This window comes from Onychomys torridus, chromosome 10, assembly GCF_903995425.1.
Source record: "Onychomys torridus chromosome 10, mOncTor1.1, whole genome shotgun sequence".
NCBI classification, from domain to species: domain Eukaryota; kingdom Metazoa; phylum Chordata; class Mammalia; order Rodentia; family Cricetidae; genus Onychomys; species Onychomys torridus.
In genome coordinates this window covers 44,905,367-44,921,912 of record NC_050452.1, presented here as the reverse complement: position 1 = coordinate 44,921,912, position 16,546 = coordinate 44,905,367, and the positions used below count along the sequence as shown (strand labels likewise).

The window sequence follows — 16,546 nt, the reverse complement described above, 5'->3', positions numbered from 1 at the left end:
AGAGCATCCTAAACCAGATGCTGGAAAAACAAAATCCTTATCGCCCCCCCAAAAGTTAATGCACTAGCCTTCATCTTCCCGCCCTGTGGGAAGGAGGTATCAGGAGAAAAGGCGGTTAAATCTGGTTTGTGTAAGATGTTTGTAAGCTCGTAGCTGCCCTTGAAAAGGAGAGCTAGTTGTGGACAGCTAACTACTCCCATTGGGATGGTGCTGATCTCGTTCTCCACCTACCTTTCTAGGGCAAAAGTTGGTGAACTTCTGCCTCACGTCTCCTCTCCCAAGATCCACTTGCAATACGCCAAAGCTAAAGAGGCGGATGGAAGGTATGTAAGTCTCCCACGTCTGTAAACCCTAAGAGAGCACAAGCTTGCTGGGTTAGCCATGAGCATGTTCAACCTTCTAGAAGGCAGGCAGAGAAAGAAGGCATTTGACCCAGTCCTAATCTGCTGAAGGAGCAGGCTGTAAACACCATCTGCCACGGCAGACCTATATGTACCCAGATAGTCTGCTGCATCTTCTGAGCGAGGCTAAGTACTGAAGTTTCAGCACAATCTGGCAAGAACATGGTAAGAAAGATGCCTTCAGGATGCAGAGCAGCAAATAGACACATGGGTCCCTATTTAAGCCACAGTGCGATACTACATATAGCATGAAGAGGGATTATCCTAAACATACTGAAAATTTCTACGGCTTGATAGGTGTAAAGAACTAAAAACCACTACTAGGAAAGGGGCTAAAGAAAAAAGGCAAGACCAGGAGGAAATACAATTATGAGCTGCACTCCTGGGAACATTGGAAGCCCCGCCCCACGGCAGTAAAAGCATGCTATCTAGCCGGGCAGTGGTGGCGCACACCTTTAATCCCAGCACTCAGGAGGCAGAGCCAGGCGGATCTCTGTGAGCTTGAAGCCAGCCTGGGCTACCAAGTGAGTTCCAGGAAAGGCGCAAAGCTACACAGAGTAAACCCTGTCTCGGAAAACCAAAATAAATAAATAAATAAATAAATAAATAAATAAATAAATAAATAAATAAATAAATAAAAGAGCATGCTACCATATTTGGTGTTTATTTTTATTTTGAACAAAACCATGCTGTCAAAAAGCTCTTGTGTGTGGCTGATGGAAGCATAAATTTCTAGTCTTTGGAAACTAATGTCAGAAGTATCTCTTAAGAGGTCTTTGTAGGTTAGTAATGGTTTCCACTTTTAAAAAAGTAACCTTGGAAAGCAGGTACTGATACACTTAAATGTCGTGTTGAAATTGGAAGAGCAGAAAGTTGTTCTGAGCTGGGAAGTCCTGAGCACCATCTGGAGGCGAACATGCGAAGATTTTGTCTTGCTTTTAAAGCTTTATGTCTGTCATTGTGAAACATTCTGTAATTTCTGTTTTCTAAAATAATGTGGAAATATTAGTGTAGACTGCTGTTACCATCTTTCCACTTGAAAATAAAAAACACAGTAGAATGTAAACAAATTCATGCTTTTAGTTCATAGGAAAAAATAAAATTCCATATTGGTCCTTTACACTTCATTTATGCAACCCCTAAAAGAGAATGCATTTTAGTAGGAGAATACCCGGTATTTGATTCTGAAGGAGAAAGAAGTTCAAGAAAACAGAGCAGCTGCTATCTCCACAATAGAAAACTGTCCCCCACATTTGCTGGCTCCTACTCTTCACAAAAAACCCCTGAGAGCGTTGAGAGAGTGTACTTGACCTGTGTCTCTCCCAGGTACAAAGAAGCCGTGCTAGCTTATGAGAATGCAAAGCAATGGAACAGTGTCATCCGCATCTACCTGGACCACCTCAACAACCCCGAAAAGGCCGTCAGCATCGTCAGAGAGACCCAGTCTCTGGATGGAGCCAAGATGGTAGCCAGGTGACAGCACACTTGCATTTTTGGACCTCCAAAAAAACAAGTGTAAAAGACAGACCCTCCTCCCCCATCAAATGTATAAATTATTCTTATGTTTTTATTAGCTCTAGATATCAGTGCAATGGATGTTTGTTGTGGTCAGCATGTGAGAATGTGTAAACAGATAATACAGAACTGCAGTTATGGGATAAGTTTTTTTTTTTTTTACCTTGTTGAAAAAATATTTTGTTTTATCCATCATGGTATTTGTTGGTTTTCTCATCACTGTGAGGAACTAACTGCCTGACAAGAGCAGCTTAGAGGATAAAGGCTTTATTTGGCTTACGGTTCTTGAGAGCACTGTCAATCACACAGGGAAAGAACAGTAATGGTCTGAGGAAGCTGGTCAGGGCGTCCAGTTAGGACGCATGGAGAGGAGGATGCTGGGCCCAGCTCACTTTCTCCTCTTACTCAGTCTGAGATCCCAGCCCATGGAATGATGCTGCCCACATTTCTGTTTAGACTTCACACCTCAAACCAGTTTAGAAACTGCCTCAGACATGCCCAGAAGTGTGCCCCTGGATGTTTCTAGAGCCTGTCAAGGTGATGAAATTGACCATCACAGTCATAAACTTGACATGAGAGTCGAGCTAAGAACGGCCTTTTGTCATAGGTTCTTTCTCCAGCTTGGTGACTATGGGTCTGCCATCCAGTTTCTGGTCCTGTCCAAATGTAACAATGAAGCCTTCACTCTGGCTCAGCAGCACAACAAAATGGAGATCTACGCAGACATCATTGGTAAATACCATTGTGTCCCCTCCATACTTATTGAAGATTTTGTTATCCTACTTACAATCTAAAGCTTAGATGGGTGTATACACAGCACTCCTGTACAAACCTAAGCCATGTATATACACATATACACATATGTTACTTGCTGGGTTTCAGGCTCTCAACAGCCTAAAGGTGAGGCAAAATTATAAGAAAAGCAGCCTCCAGGCATTGGTGGCACACACCTTTAATCCCAGCACTCAGGAGGCAGAGGTAGGCGGATCTTTGTGAGTTCAAGGCCAGCCTGGTCTACAAAGCGGGTTCCAAGAAAGGCGCAAAGCTACAGAGAAACCCTGTCTCGAAAAACCAAAAAAAAGAAAGAAAGAAAAGAAAAGCCACTGTCAGAAATATGGGGTCAATTCCAAGAGGGGCCACATTTCCCAAACCCTGCTATTTATCAGTCAGAAGTGGTAAGCAAGACTTTACCATGAGGGTGATGGGAAATGCAGGATTATCTTAGACAATAAAAATGTTTTCAAAGGCTGGGGAGGTGGTGGCTGAGGGTTAAAAGCACTGGCTGTTCTTGCAGAGGACCTGAGTTCAGTTTCCAACCCCCACATGGCAGGTTATGATGGTTTGCAACTCCAGTTCAGGGGATCTGACACCCTCCTGTGGCCTGTTTGGGAACCTGCATACATGTGGTCCATACAAACATGCAGGCAAAACACTCGTACCCATTAAAAATAACCAGTTTTTTGTTTGTTTGTTTTGAAGAAAATGTTTTTATAAAACAGAAGTTAAGATACCAGTTCAGAATGTAGGGTTACTTTAAGAAAGCAATATATGCTAATTATGGTTTTTAAAGATTTTGCAGATCCAAAACAGAATTTTCTTTTCTAAGAATACATATATTTGTATGATTCTTAGATGGGTACATTTCTAGCATAGGTGAAGTCCTGGATTCAGTTCCCAGCAGTTCAATTTTAAAGGGGCGGCCGTGATTTCTCTTGTGTCAGAACACTCACACCAACTCAGAGAAAAGGCTCAGCAGGTAAAGGAGCCTCCACCAGGACAGACAGACAGACAGACAGACAGACAGACAACCGAAAACCTCCAGATGGAGGCAGAGAACTGACTCCCTGGTTGTCCTCCAGACTCCACACGCACAAGCCCTGCCACCACACACACAAAGTAAATAAATGCAATTCTTAAATTCTTTTTTAAAAGAACATTTGGGCTGGAGAGATGGCTCAGCCGTCAAGAGCACTAGCTGCTCTTCCAGAGGACCTGGGTTTGATTTCTAGCACCCACACGATATAACTCCAGTCCCAGGAGATCTAACACCCTCTTCTGGCCTCCACAGGTACTGCACCCATATGGTGCACAGACATACATGCAGGCAAAACACCTATACACATCAAAATAAATAATAAAAATTATTTTATTCACACTTGTATGGCCATCAGCACTGGCTATCTCAAGAACTTCATCAGCCTCCCACACTACAACTCTGTCCCCACTGAATAATGACCAACATGCCCCTGTCCCCAGCCCCTGCTGACCATTATTCTACTTCACCTTTATGAACTTGACTATTCCAAGTATCTCATATAAGTGGGGTAAGAAGATGTTTGTCCTTTTGTGTGTTTTTTGCTTTTGTAGAATTCACAAAGTGCCCCTATGACTTGATAAGAGCTGTGAGAAAATTTATTTCAGAGTTCAAGGGAACACATCTGTGGGAGTCATTAGGTAACTGGAGAACATAGAGACCTAAAGAAAAAAGGAAGGACAGACAAAAGCCGTGTCAGACCTGGAGGCTGAGGCAGGAGGATGAGTTTGAGGCCAACTTGAGTTATGTCATAAGGCCCTATGATGGATGGGTGGGTGGGTGGATGGATGGATGGATGGATGGATGGATGGATGGGTGGATGGATGGTTGGATGGATGGGTGGAGGGTAGGTGGGTGGGTGGGTGGATGGATGGATAGATGGATGGGTGGAGGGTGGGTGGATGGGTGGGTGGGTGGGTGGATGGATGGATGGGTGGGTGGATGGATGGATGGATGGATGGATAGAACAAGTTGGACTGTGTTTGTGTTGGGGCTTAATTTGGCTTCTGGTTTTCTGAAGTTCTAGATGGGTCATGGTGAAGATCACACACACAGTTGATCCTGCTGTTTTAGGATATGAGATTCAGAGTCTGAGAATGATAAATTCTCAAAGAACAATAGCAGATCATAGCCCGTGTTTTCACATAGACCTCATCTTTCCCTCTCATGATTCCTGTTGTGAGTGAAACAGGCAGGACAGTGTTAATTTTTGAAGTAATTATGATAACTATCCTTTGTGATGAAAGCAGACAGGATGGCAGGATCGATGTTCAATGCTGACAGGACGTGTGTTTGGAGGCAGGGACAACCTTACAGAATTGGTCCTTTCCACTTCTGTGTAGATCCTGGGGATCCAACTCAGGTCACCAGATGGGCACAGCACGCTCCTCCCTGACTGAGCCGTGTCGCTGGCCCAGCCTCCTGGTTTCAGATTGGCAGTGGCAGATCACCAGGTTTCACTCAGATATTTTACTCAGTGAACATGTGTTGCAGGTTCTGAAGACACAACTAATGAAGACTATCAGAGCATCGCCTTGTATTTTGAAGGGGAAAAGAGACACTTTCAGGCGGGAAAATTCTTCTTGCTGTGTGGCCAGTATTCACGGGTTAGTACTTGCCAAGGAAACATGCCCTGGACACCACAGGAGGGACTGTAGGAAAAACTCTAAATCCCAGTATGCGCCCAGACACTCAGACTTGAAATCTCACCATTGGCTTCCGTTGTTGGTACTGGAGGTCAGCCCAGGCTCTCACTATGTGGAGTTGGTATCTTTTACTCTTTACTCTTTGGAGGGCCTGCCACCCAGCTCCCAAATAAATACACAGAGACTTATTCTTATTTATGAATGCCTGGCCTTAGCTTGGCTTGTTTCTAGCTAGCTTCTCTTAACTTAAATTATTCCATCTACTTTTTGCCTCTGGCTTTTACCTTTCTCTATTTCTGTATGTCTTCTCTTTCCTTCTTATTCCATGTCTGACTGGGTGGCTGGGTGGCTGACGGCTGTCATCCTCCTCTCTTTTTCTCCCTTCATTTATTTTCTCTCTCTCCTATTTATTCTCTCTGCCTGGCAACCCTGCCTACCCCTCTCCTGCCTTGCTATTGGCTATTCAGCTCTTTATTAGACCAATCAGGTGTTTTAGACAGGTAAAGTAACACAGCTTCACAGAGTTAAACAAATGCAACATAAAAGAATGCAACACATTAAACAAATATTCCACAGCATAAACAAATGTAACAAACACATCTCCAACTAATATTCTACAACAAACATGCTAAGCACAAACCTACCAGTGAGCTCCCACCTCACCCTTCACACAAACATGCACAGGCTCCTAAAATCTGTCACATCTGCCTCATTTATTCTAAGCCCCATCAACTGTCCCAGAGCCAGATTTTCCTGCTTCCAGCTCCAGAGTCTGCTGTGTCTCCTGCCTCTAAGTCATCCTTTGTCCCCCAGTAGAACTCACTTTGCCTAAGGCAGGAAGTACAGTGCCCAAAGAAGAGACATTAGGGTTGAGATGCTTGTCACTGCTGGATCTCCCATATCTTCCTGAAGGGAACAGGTACTGCTTACCCCTGGCAAACTGCTGAGTTCAGGAGGCTGAGCCCAGTACAGTCTGGTCACAGTGTCCGTCAAGACAAACAGAAGCCTAAGTCTCCCAAATTCAAAATATTGGCCAGATTTTTGCATAATACCTCACTAGCCAAGGAAAACATGTCTGTTTGTGAATACAACCCACAGGCTGTCAGTTTGCCATTTGTGGCCTTTAGAAGGTATCCAAACTCCTTAGCTGGCATGCAGGTAATTCCTCATCAGTTGGTCAGCCAGCCCTGGCATCCCAAGATGGCCTCGAGCTGTTTCTGTGGAAGCATGCCGCACTAGATGCTTGCAGCCAGGCCTTGGCCAGCATCACCCCTCATCTGCCTCCTCTCTGCTCACTCAGTGACTACCTCAGAGTTGTTTAATCTGCACATTTTTGTCCCTCTGTCCCCTTAATGTCAGCCACACACACCAACATTTTTGCCTGTCAGATCGCCTAAACCGACTTCCCACGTAGCCCTTTGTCATCTAAGTTCCTTCACAGGTGTGTGTCAGGAACTAAGATGCTTCCTGTTCCTTCCACCGCCTCACACCAGTCTCCGCAGTTAGAGTATCTGTCACAAAAAGTGGAGCCACGTCAGGCTATTCTTCACAGACTCAGCACAGCCCCCCCAGACACACATAGGAGCAGGGGTCAATAAATATTAAGTGAAAGGAATAGGGGTCATTCAGCCATGAGCATCTGCCTGACATGCAGGAGGCCCTGGGTTCCATCCTCAGAAACACACACACACACACACACACACACACACACACACACACACACAAACACACACCACACACACAATACAAACAATGACTTAAAATAATTAAATCTTCCTAAGGAAAAGAACTCATTTTACATTTTCATTTTATCATAAGTCAGAACTCAGTTCTTTAGAAGGTTCTCTGGATCTTTCCATGTTTTAGAACTAGACCCAGCTTTTGAAGTGGATCTGTCAGGGTGGTGGTGCACACCTCTACTCTAACTCAGGAGACAGAGGGAGGTGGGTCTCGGTGAGGTCACAGCCTAGTCTCCATGATGAGTTCCAGGCCAGCCAGGGCTGCCTAGTGACACGCTGTCACCAAAGAACAAAGGCAAAAGGCCCGGAACTGTGCAGACCCCCGGTTGAGATCGCGACACGCCCACATTGGTCTCTGTGTGGTAAGGCTGCTTTGCCCAGTGCACACAGCCTGATGGTTTTTAGCTGCTGTCCATCTCTCCTTTCAGGCACTAAAGCACTTCCTGAAATGCCCAAGCTCAGAAGACAATGTGGCAATAGAGATGGCCATTGAAACCGTAAGTAAATCCTGAATTGGAACTTCGAAGAGTGCTGATAGTTTATTTAGTGTTTGTTTGTTTCAATTTCTGAAGACCTTTCCAGGGGCCAAGAATGTAGCTCGTTGGTAGAGTATATTCAGAAAGCCCTGGGTTTAATCCCCAGCACTGTTTGGTGGCACATGCCTGTAATCCCAGGAGATAGAGATAGGAAAATCCAGGGTTATCCTCTGCTACATAGTGAGTTTGAGGACAGCCTGGGCTACATGACACCCATGTCTTAAAACCAAACAGCTGGGTGTTGGTGGTGTACACCTTTAATCCCAGCACTCAGGAGACAGAGGCAGGTAGTTCTCTAAGTCCAAGGCCAGCCTGGGCTACAAATGGAGTTCCAGGACAGCCAGGGCAACACAGAGAAACCTTGTCTCAAAAAAAAAAAAAAAGAAACAAACAAACAAACAAAAAACCCCAGAAACTTCCAAATATATGCAAAACTTCACCAACCTGTACAACATGCTCTTGTAGCCATGGTCTAACTTTGACAGCTGTCAACACACAATCTATTCTCATCCTCCATCTTTCCTGCATTATTAAAGCAAACAAGATCTGTCCTTTCACATCAGGATACACTGTCTGAGTTAAAGAGAAGACCTGTGGGTCCCAATTTGAGTAGAAATTTCTCGTAGTCAATTTGGCAAATGCTACTCCATTTCCCATAAACCCACACCGGTGTAGTTCTCTCACACTGATTATTAGAGCTTTCCAGAAAGTTCCCTCACTCTGAAGCTGAAACACTTCCAAATTGGAAACTCTTTGAGCATCATCTTGGTGTTTTAAAAGTTTCCATTTTCAGGGTCAAGGGAGGTGGCTCAGTGGGTAAGAACCCTTGCTGTGAAGGCAAGGACCTGAGTTCAAATCCCCAGAACCCACATCCAAGCATGGTCACATGTGCCTGTAACACCAGCACTGGAGGTGAGGGCAAGATGGGAGGATCCCAGGAGCTTGCTAGACAGCCAGCCTGGCTGAAGTGGCAGGTTTGGGCTCAGTGAGAGACCCTGTCCCAAAACATAATGTGAGTACAGTAGAAGAAGAAACCCAACATCTTCCCTTGGCCTCCACCCACAGGCATGCACACGTGCACACACACACACACACACACACACACACACACACACACACACACATCTGAGTTCAGATTCTCAGATTAGGATGTTCAGCCTGCCTAAGACAGCACGTATGCATGTATGCTCAAGATATGGAGCTGTTTGAAAAGTATTTTGGTCACTAATCTTGAGAGGTTTGCTTTTGTTTTGTTTTGTTTTGGTTTGGTTTTTGGTTTTTTGAGATAGGGTTTCACTGTGTAGCTTTGGCGCCTTTCCTGGATCTTGTTCTGTAGACCAGGCTGGCCTCGAACTCACAAAGATCCACTTGCCTCTGCCTCCCGAGTGCTGGGATTAAAGGCATGCTCCACCGCTGCCTGGCTCTTGAGGGGTTTTGGTGACCATGGGTTTTTGTTTTTATTTTATTTTGTTTTTTAACTGTGTATGGGTGTTTTGCCTGCATGTGTGTCTGTGCACCACATTTCTGCAGTGCCCGTGGAGACCAGAGGAGATCATTTGATCCCCTAGGACTGGAGTTCCAGGTGGTTGTGAGCTATCATATAGGTGCTGGGAATTGAACCAGCAGCCAGTGTTCTTAACTGCTGAGCCATCACACCAGCCCCTGGTGTGTGTGTGTGTGTGTGTGTGTGTGTGTGTGTGTGTGTGTGTGTGTGTGTGTGAGAGAGAGAGAGAGAGAGAGAGAGAGAGAGAGAGAGAGAGAGAGAGATGTATTTATGTGTATGTGGGGGAAGGAACCCATGGAAGCCAGAAGGTGTTGGATCCCCTGAAGCTAGGTCCTCCGGAAGAGCAGCAAATGCTCTTAACTGCTGAGCCATCTCTCCAGCCCCTTAATGTTTTTACTGAAACATCCAAGAAGTACATTCTCTGTGTATACAAAGGAAAAGATCATACTTTGTTACAAGCAGCTAAGAAAAACTACAGCTTCTAAGGATGGAATTTTATTGAGGAAGACTATAAACCAATGAAAAAGGACTCCGGGCTAAATTGTATTTCAAGTCATTTACATGGTGTTTTTATTCTTAGTTGTTTTTTATTCCATTTCCTTAGCAGAAAGTTGTTTGCTTTTCTGCTCCGCCCTCACTCCCCATCCCTGCTAAGTTGAAGATGCAGGATTGAACGAGGTTTCTCTCTTGTGAACCAGGTGGGCCAGGCCAAAGACGAGCTTCTGACCAATCAGCTGATAGACCATCTGATGGGGGAGAGCGACGGCTTGCCGAAGGTATGGGGGGCTCTCTGGGGGTTCATGCCTCAGCCTCGCCCCATCTGTCCTCTTATTACCCGCCATGACCTTGCAGACTGTAGACGTGTCACCCTGAAAGTAGCCATGCCCACATTAGAGGATGCCATGACGGCCACTCTGCCCGGGGACCTGCACAACAGCCCTTTGACGCAACCGCCCTCCCAACCAGTTTTTTCTAAACTGTCACAGTTTTGTTGATTCTAGACATTGTGTAAAGCCATCACTGAAACTGTTGACTTAGCAATGAGCCCTAAAAATGACAGTGCTTTATTCATATTTGTCCATTGTAGAATTAATACAAAGTCATATGAAATGTAAGTGTTAATCACTGTAAGGTCGAGGCTAAGAGCATACGTCAGAATCCATGGCCCCTGCATGTTACTATAGAAATCCACCTGTTCCATCTTGGTGAGGACAGATGTGATGTCTTAGAAGTGCCCACAGCCCTCTGTACTCCTTTGCCTCCATGTTGGAAGCCATCTGCTGTGACAGACTCAAGCCATTGGTGTGGAGAGGCAGCAATCCCCTCACGGTAGGGAAGAGACCAAATCTCTGCACCCATTGCCCTTATCATCCAGTGAAGCCACTGAGACCCAGAGGGGTTTGGGTGACTTGTCAAAAGACACAGGCCCTCGTTTGCTGTCTCACACCTCTCCCATTAGGCCCACTAATTTTAATAAACTGGAAACCAGCCCCAAGTACAGAGAGAAACAGCCTCCCTTTGCAATCGGTGGAAATGGTTGAGGGAAATTATAATCAGAGAAGACTTGGATCAGTGTTAAGATGTCCATTCCCCATCCCTGGAGAGGCTGTGTGGAGCAGGGTCAGGAGTAGAATGCATCCTGGTCACTGCTCCAGAGCCTCACTGTCCTTCTCCCTGGGGGTTCACTTTACCATCCACAGAATGAGGACAGGGTAGGTCTGAAGGTTTCGTCAGTTCCCTAACCGCTTAGAGTAAGTTCCTGCACATAGTAAGCTGAGCCAACTGGCTTTTTAAAACGTCACTTCTGGTAACTGAGAGCTGAACGTGGTCGTGACTAAAAGACACAGAAGTGTTTCTCCCCCTTGGCTGATGAAGCAAGTGATGTTTCACTAGTGGTTTATGCACCAGGATGCCAAGTACCTGTTCCGCTTGTACATGGCGCTGAAACAGTACCGTGAAGCCGCCCGGACCGCCATCATCATCGCCCGAGAAGAGCAGTCTGCAGGTGCGTCCCTAACTCTGATGGGCTTCTGTGGTGCTAGGGAATCAACCTAGGGCCCTGCCCATGCAGGGATAGTGCTTTACACCAAGCTACAGGTAACGAAATAAAGCTCAGGAGAGAGGAGCTAGCTTCTAGCCTAGGCTTGCTCTGACCCCAGGGGACCAAGCAGATGGCCTTTTCTAGGATTCAGAGAAGGAAAAATCATTCCCTGTCCCAGGGCATGTGAGTAACCGTGCTGAGGCCTTCTCCTGCTGGACAGTTTCTTCTCCATAACTGCATTCTGGGAGCTTAGGACCCAGAGAGTACTGGGCCAAAGTTCTGCTCTTGAGGTTCATGATTAGAAGAGAAAGCAATTGAGTTCAGAGTTGTTGTTCATGGTGACAAATGAGACTAGAGAGAGGAAATATAACCAGGAAGGACCAGGGCCTCCTAGAAGCAAGGTGTGGGCAGAGATGGAGGCTGGAGATGAGGATGGTGGAGATTGGGGTGAAGGACCAGAGAACAAGGGATGAGGAGATGGTGCCACAGCCGAGGCCAAGAAGGGCTGAGAAGGTGGCAGGCTTTGAGCCTCTGCCTCGGAATGTTCACTGGATCTCACTGTCTTTGGGGGGGTCTGGTTTTGTGGTTCTGGGGCGGCACCTCATACATAACTAGATATCCTGCCACTGAGCTGCGACACCCAACCCCTTTGGTGGCCTGGGGGTGCTGGGCTTGATAAGGCTTGAGGTTTTAGAAACCCTGGCATCCTCACCAAGCTCCAGAGTGACTCACTGGCTGTTATTACCATCAACAAAAATAGAAAAGCTGTTACATTGCCATATGCTTGAAATGTTGTTCCTAACATGATTCACAAACTCATTGTGAGGTGAGGGTCACGTCCTCTGCAGTAATGCCCCTTTGCTCTTTTTCCAAGGAAACTACCGGAACGCGCATGATGTTCTCTTCAGTATGTACGCAGAACTTAAAGCGCAGAAGATCAAAATCCCCTCAGAGATGGTGACCAACCTCATGATCTTGCATAGCTACATACTCGTGAGGGTGAGGCCTGGAGGGGTGGTGTGGGGTCTAACCTGCCAGACGCGGCTCCCTTCCGGTGCCTCTCCAAGCTTTGGAACCAGTCCCTGCTTCTCTGTATTCTCAAGTAGCAAAAGCAATGTAGGCCAACTCCAGAGTGGTGCCATGTGTAGACCAAAGGGCAGGAAGTGAATAGTTACCATAGTGACTCCTAAGAGGAGAAGCCTGAAGCTTCCTCCTGGGAGGGAACTGTGAGGCAGGGCTTCCAGAGCACTAAAACCATTCAGGTGGGAGGAAAAACGGCACAGACTTTGCCATGTGTGTTTTTCCATGTTTGGGTTTTTGTTATTGTGGTGGTTTGGGCACAGGATCTCCCCCTGTAGGCTGGCCTATTTGTTTCTGGTTGTATACTTGGAGCCTTTCTGTTCGGTTGCTTTTGTTTTTATATACTTTTTGTATATGTGTAGATTGGGATTGAGCCCAGGGGCCTCAACATAATAGATAAACACTGTACCTCTGAGCTGCATCCCATCCCTGTGAATTGGGGTTTGGTTTGGTTTGGTTATTGTTTGCTTTAAGACAGAGTCATGCTGTTTCTTCCTGGCTGGCCTGGAACTTAGCATGGAAAACAGGCTAGTTTTGAATTGTGGCGATCTTCCTGTCTCTACCTCCCATCACTAGTGCTAGGATTACAGCACCATGCCTGGCTTCTGTTTTGTTTACGATTTATCTATTTTTATTGTCTTAATCATGTGTGCATGAGTATGTACACAAGAGTGTAGTGCCCACAGGAACCACGGGCATCAGATCCCCCTAGATCCGGAGTTACAGTTAGGATCCACCCACCATTGGTACAAGGAACAGAACTGGAGTATGCTAAGCCATCCTCTAGCCCCTGCATATGTATGTCATTCAAAAACAGGAGGTGGTGACACACACCGTTAGTCCCAGCACTTAGGAGGCAGAGGCAGGCAGATCTCTGAGTTTGAGGCCAGCCTGGCTACAGAGTGAGTTCCAGGACATCTAGGGCTACATAGAGAAACCCTGTGTTGAAAAACCAAAAAAAGACAAAAGACAAACAAAAACAGTTAATCCTGTCAAGGCTGAAGGAATTGATGTAAAATTGTCACAGTCTCTTTGTGTCTGTGGGTCTGGGCGTCTGCCTGCCGCAGCTTCATCCCAGCCACCTTCAGCCCTCCTTGCTTCCCAAACCCCATGCAGACTGGCCTCACTTTGAACCCTCCCAGCAAAGGCTGGACTCACTTCTTTCACAAGCTGCCCTTCTCTTCCCTCCCAGACCTTGACTCACTCGGCACTCAGGTCTCAGACAACTCATTACCCCACAGAGGCCAGTAAAAGGTGGCCGGGAATTTACCTGGGGTGTCCCAACAGAATACAAGACTGAGCATGGCTATGGTGCCAGGTGCCAGCTGTTGGGGGACATAGGACAGAGCCTTGGGATCAGGTACCAGCTGTTGGGGGAGGACATAGGACAGAGCCATGGTGCCAGGTGCCAGCTGTTGGGGGACATAGGACAGAGCCGTGGGGTCAGGTGCCAGCTGTTGGGGGACATAGGACAGAGCCATGGGGTCAGGTGCCAGCTGTTGGGGGACATAGGACAGAGCCATGGGGTCAGGTGCCAGCTGTTGGGGGACATAGGACAGAGCCATAGGGTCAGGTGCCAGCTGTTGGGGGACATAGGACAGAGCCATGGGGTCAGGTGCCAGCTGTTGGGGGACATAGGACAGAGCCATGGGGCCAGGTGCCAGCTGTTGGGGGACATAGGACAGAGCCTTGGGATCAGGTACCAGCTGTTGGGGGAGGACATAGGACAGAGCCATGGTGCCAGGTGCCAGCTGTTGGGGGACATAGGACAGAGCCGTGGGGTCAGGTGCCAGCTGTTGGGGGACATAGGACAGAGCCATGGGGTCAGGTGCCAGCTGTTGGGGGACATAGGACAGAGCCATGGGGTCAGGTGCCAGCTGTTGGGGGACATAGGACAGAGCCATAGGGTCAGGTGCCAGCTGTTGGGGGACATAGGACAGAGCCATGGGGTCAGGTGCCAGCTGTTGGGGGACATAGGACAGAGCCATGGGGCCAGGTGCCAGCTGTTGGGGGACATAGGACAGAGCCATGGGGTCAAGTGCCAGCTGTTGGAGGACATAGGACAGAGCTGTGGGATCAGGTACCAGCTGTTGGGGGACATAGGACAGAGTCCCTGTGGCCGGAGCAAGACAAGGCTTGGGAATCTCAGCTCAGTCATGTCTGGGCCACAAGCAGTGAACTGTTTGGGGAAAGAAAGCGTGGACTAGAGCTCATATAAGGCCTCAAGAATGAAAGCCATTATGTATTTCAGATTCATGTTAAGAATGGAGACCATATGAAGGGGGCACGCATGCTCATTCGGGTGGCCAACAACATCAGCAAGTTCCCATCTCGTAAGTCCCAACAGAGCTCTGTGCACACTGGCACCTCAGTGTTGAGGTGCACACTCCCCCAACCAGGCATGTTCACAGCTCCCTGTTGTCAGATCATTTATCTCCACAACAGTTCCAGAAAGTGGTAGGCTGGGATCCCCAAGACCACCCCGAATTTGATACTTCTCCCAGAAACTGTACAAGGCTCAGCACAGAGTCGTGCAGTCACTAAGGTCTGTCACAGCAAAGGGAAAGGTCGGCAGGAGAGCACAATGCCGAGAGCACGGCCTAAGGAAACCACATGCAGACAGAAGCCATTGAATGTCCCCTCTGCCTGTGATCACACCACTGCCCCAGAGCAAGCTGGGACACCAGGTCTCAAGTATGGCTGCCAGGAGCGTTAGATTCAGGACCCAGGCCTTTCCCTGGCAGCTGGCCACATAGGAACTTCCTGCCTAGCAGGGCACAGGGAAGTAACATGTGCTGAGATCACGTTGTCGTCTACTACTTTCAAGCCCGGCTTCTGGACAAGCTCCCTTCTCCCGGAAGGCCTAACATTCTTAAATGAACAGACGTCATCACACGGTGTGACAGGTGTCAACACACTTGCTGTAAAGAGCCAGATGTTAAACATCGTAAGCCATTTGGTCTGTCACAACTATTCTGCCACCATTTGGTGGGAATAATATGTAAACGAATGAGTAGGGCTGGGTTCTAATAGAGCCTTAATTTCTGGACATAGAAATCTCAACCTCAGACAGTTTTAACATGTCACAAAATATTACTTTGTTATGTCCTTCAGCCACTTAAGGATGTAAAAACCATTCTCAGTTCATGGGCCCTACGAAAGTCCCATGTAGGAATTCACCACCTTGTTCTCTGGTTTGTTTTTGAGACATGTCTCCTTTCTGCGCCCTGTGTGTTCCGCAGACATCGTGCCCATCCTGACGTCCACTGTGATCGAGTGTCACAGGGCGGGCCTGAAGAACTCCGCTTTCAGCTTTGCAGCCATGCTCATGAGGCCTGAATACCGAAACAAGATTGATGCCAAGTACAAGAAGAAAATTGAGGCCATGGTCAGGTGGGCAGACGTAGCCATTTCTACTGTCCAGTCACACTTTTGGGGTGTTTTTCAGATGGGGCTTCTAACTTACACAGGCTTAATAAAAAAGTGGGTAGGGGGAAGGACAGGGTGTGATGGCTAACTGCTGCTGTCAACTTGACTGAATTTAGAGTCACCTAGGAGACACACCTTTGGGTATGTGTATAAGGACGCGTCCAGAGACTTTTGTGCCCTGAATGCAGGCTGGAGTCCCAGGCTAAATAAAAAGGACCCACACTCCTACCATAACAGATCCCTGTGAACCATGAGCCAGAATACCCGCTCCCTCCCTTCAGATGATTCCTGCTGGGACTTTTGTCGGGAGAAAGGGAACCAACGCTAGGGGGTAAAAGCAACAGAAACCCCACTAATGTCTTAGGTCAGAACATATGGGGGTCATACACAGGGCATCAGAGACCAGGGCTGGTGCCACTGTGTCCTGATGCCACCAAAACAGGTCCTTCTATTTTCCCGGTGGGCCATCCGCAGCATACAGAACTCTTCTTCCCTCAAGGTTGCAAGATAGCTGCCCATCTAGACATCACAGCTCCATTCAAGGCAGGAGGAAGCGAGAGAATTAAAGAGTAAATGGGTCTTTGCCTTTTTCGCCAGGACTCCTTCACTTTGTTTTCCAATGTAACCACATACGCATATTGCCAAGTGTGAGCAACGCTGTCTTGACAAGAGGAAGAAACGGCTCTTAGGTAGACAGCATTGTCTGCCGTAGAGAGATGAACAACCCCGTGGATGTTCTCAGCATGAAAACTCCTTATTAACCCAGAGCTGCCAGCAGAGAGCCTCCAGCTCAGAGCACTGTAGACAGAGAAGGCAGGCCCTTACTTTCCTAGAAGACTCTG

The 16,546-nt window shown here is 47.3% G+C and overlaps 1 protein-coding gene across 3 annotated transcripts in view; it reads left to right on the top strand.

The window, feature by feature from the left end:
• Wdr19 (WD repeat domain 19) overlaps nt 1-16,546 on the top strand; it is a 70,753-nt gene that overhangs the window by 43,757 nt on the left and 10,450 nt on the right. For 2 of the 3 annotated variants that reach the window (XM_036200889.1, XM_036200891.1), the window contains 10 exons: nt 240-323; nt 1,728-1,874; nt 2,524-2,648; nt 5,224-5,336; nt 7,543-7,611; nt 9,853-9,930; nt 11,048-11,159; nt 12,070-12,194; nt 14,527-14,608; nt 15,518-15,668. In XM_036200889.1, the coding sequence (XP_036056782.1) occupies nt 240-323; nt 1,728-1,874; nt 2,524-2,648; nt 5,224-5,336; nt 7,543-7,611; nt 9,853-9,930; nt 11,048-11,159; nt 12,070-12,194; nt 14,527-14,608; nt 15,518-15,668 (1,086 nt within the window). The remainder of the gene's footprint in view (nt 1-239; nt 324-1,727; nt 1,875-2,523; nt 2,649-5,223; nt 5,337-7,542; nt 7,612-9,852; nt 9,931-11,047; nt 11,160-12,069; nt 12,195-14,526; nt 14,609-15,517; nt 15,669-16,546) is intronic. The other variant, XM_036200890.1, reaches the window with a different exon arrangement.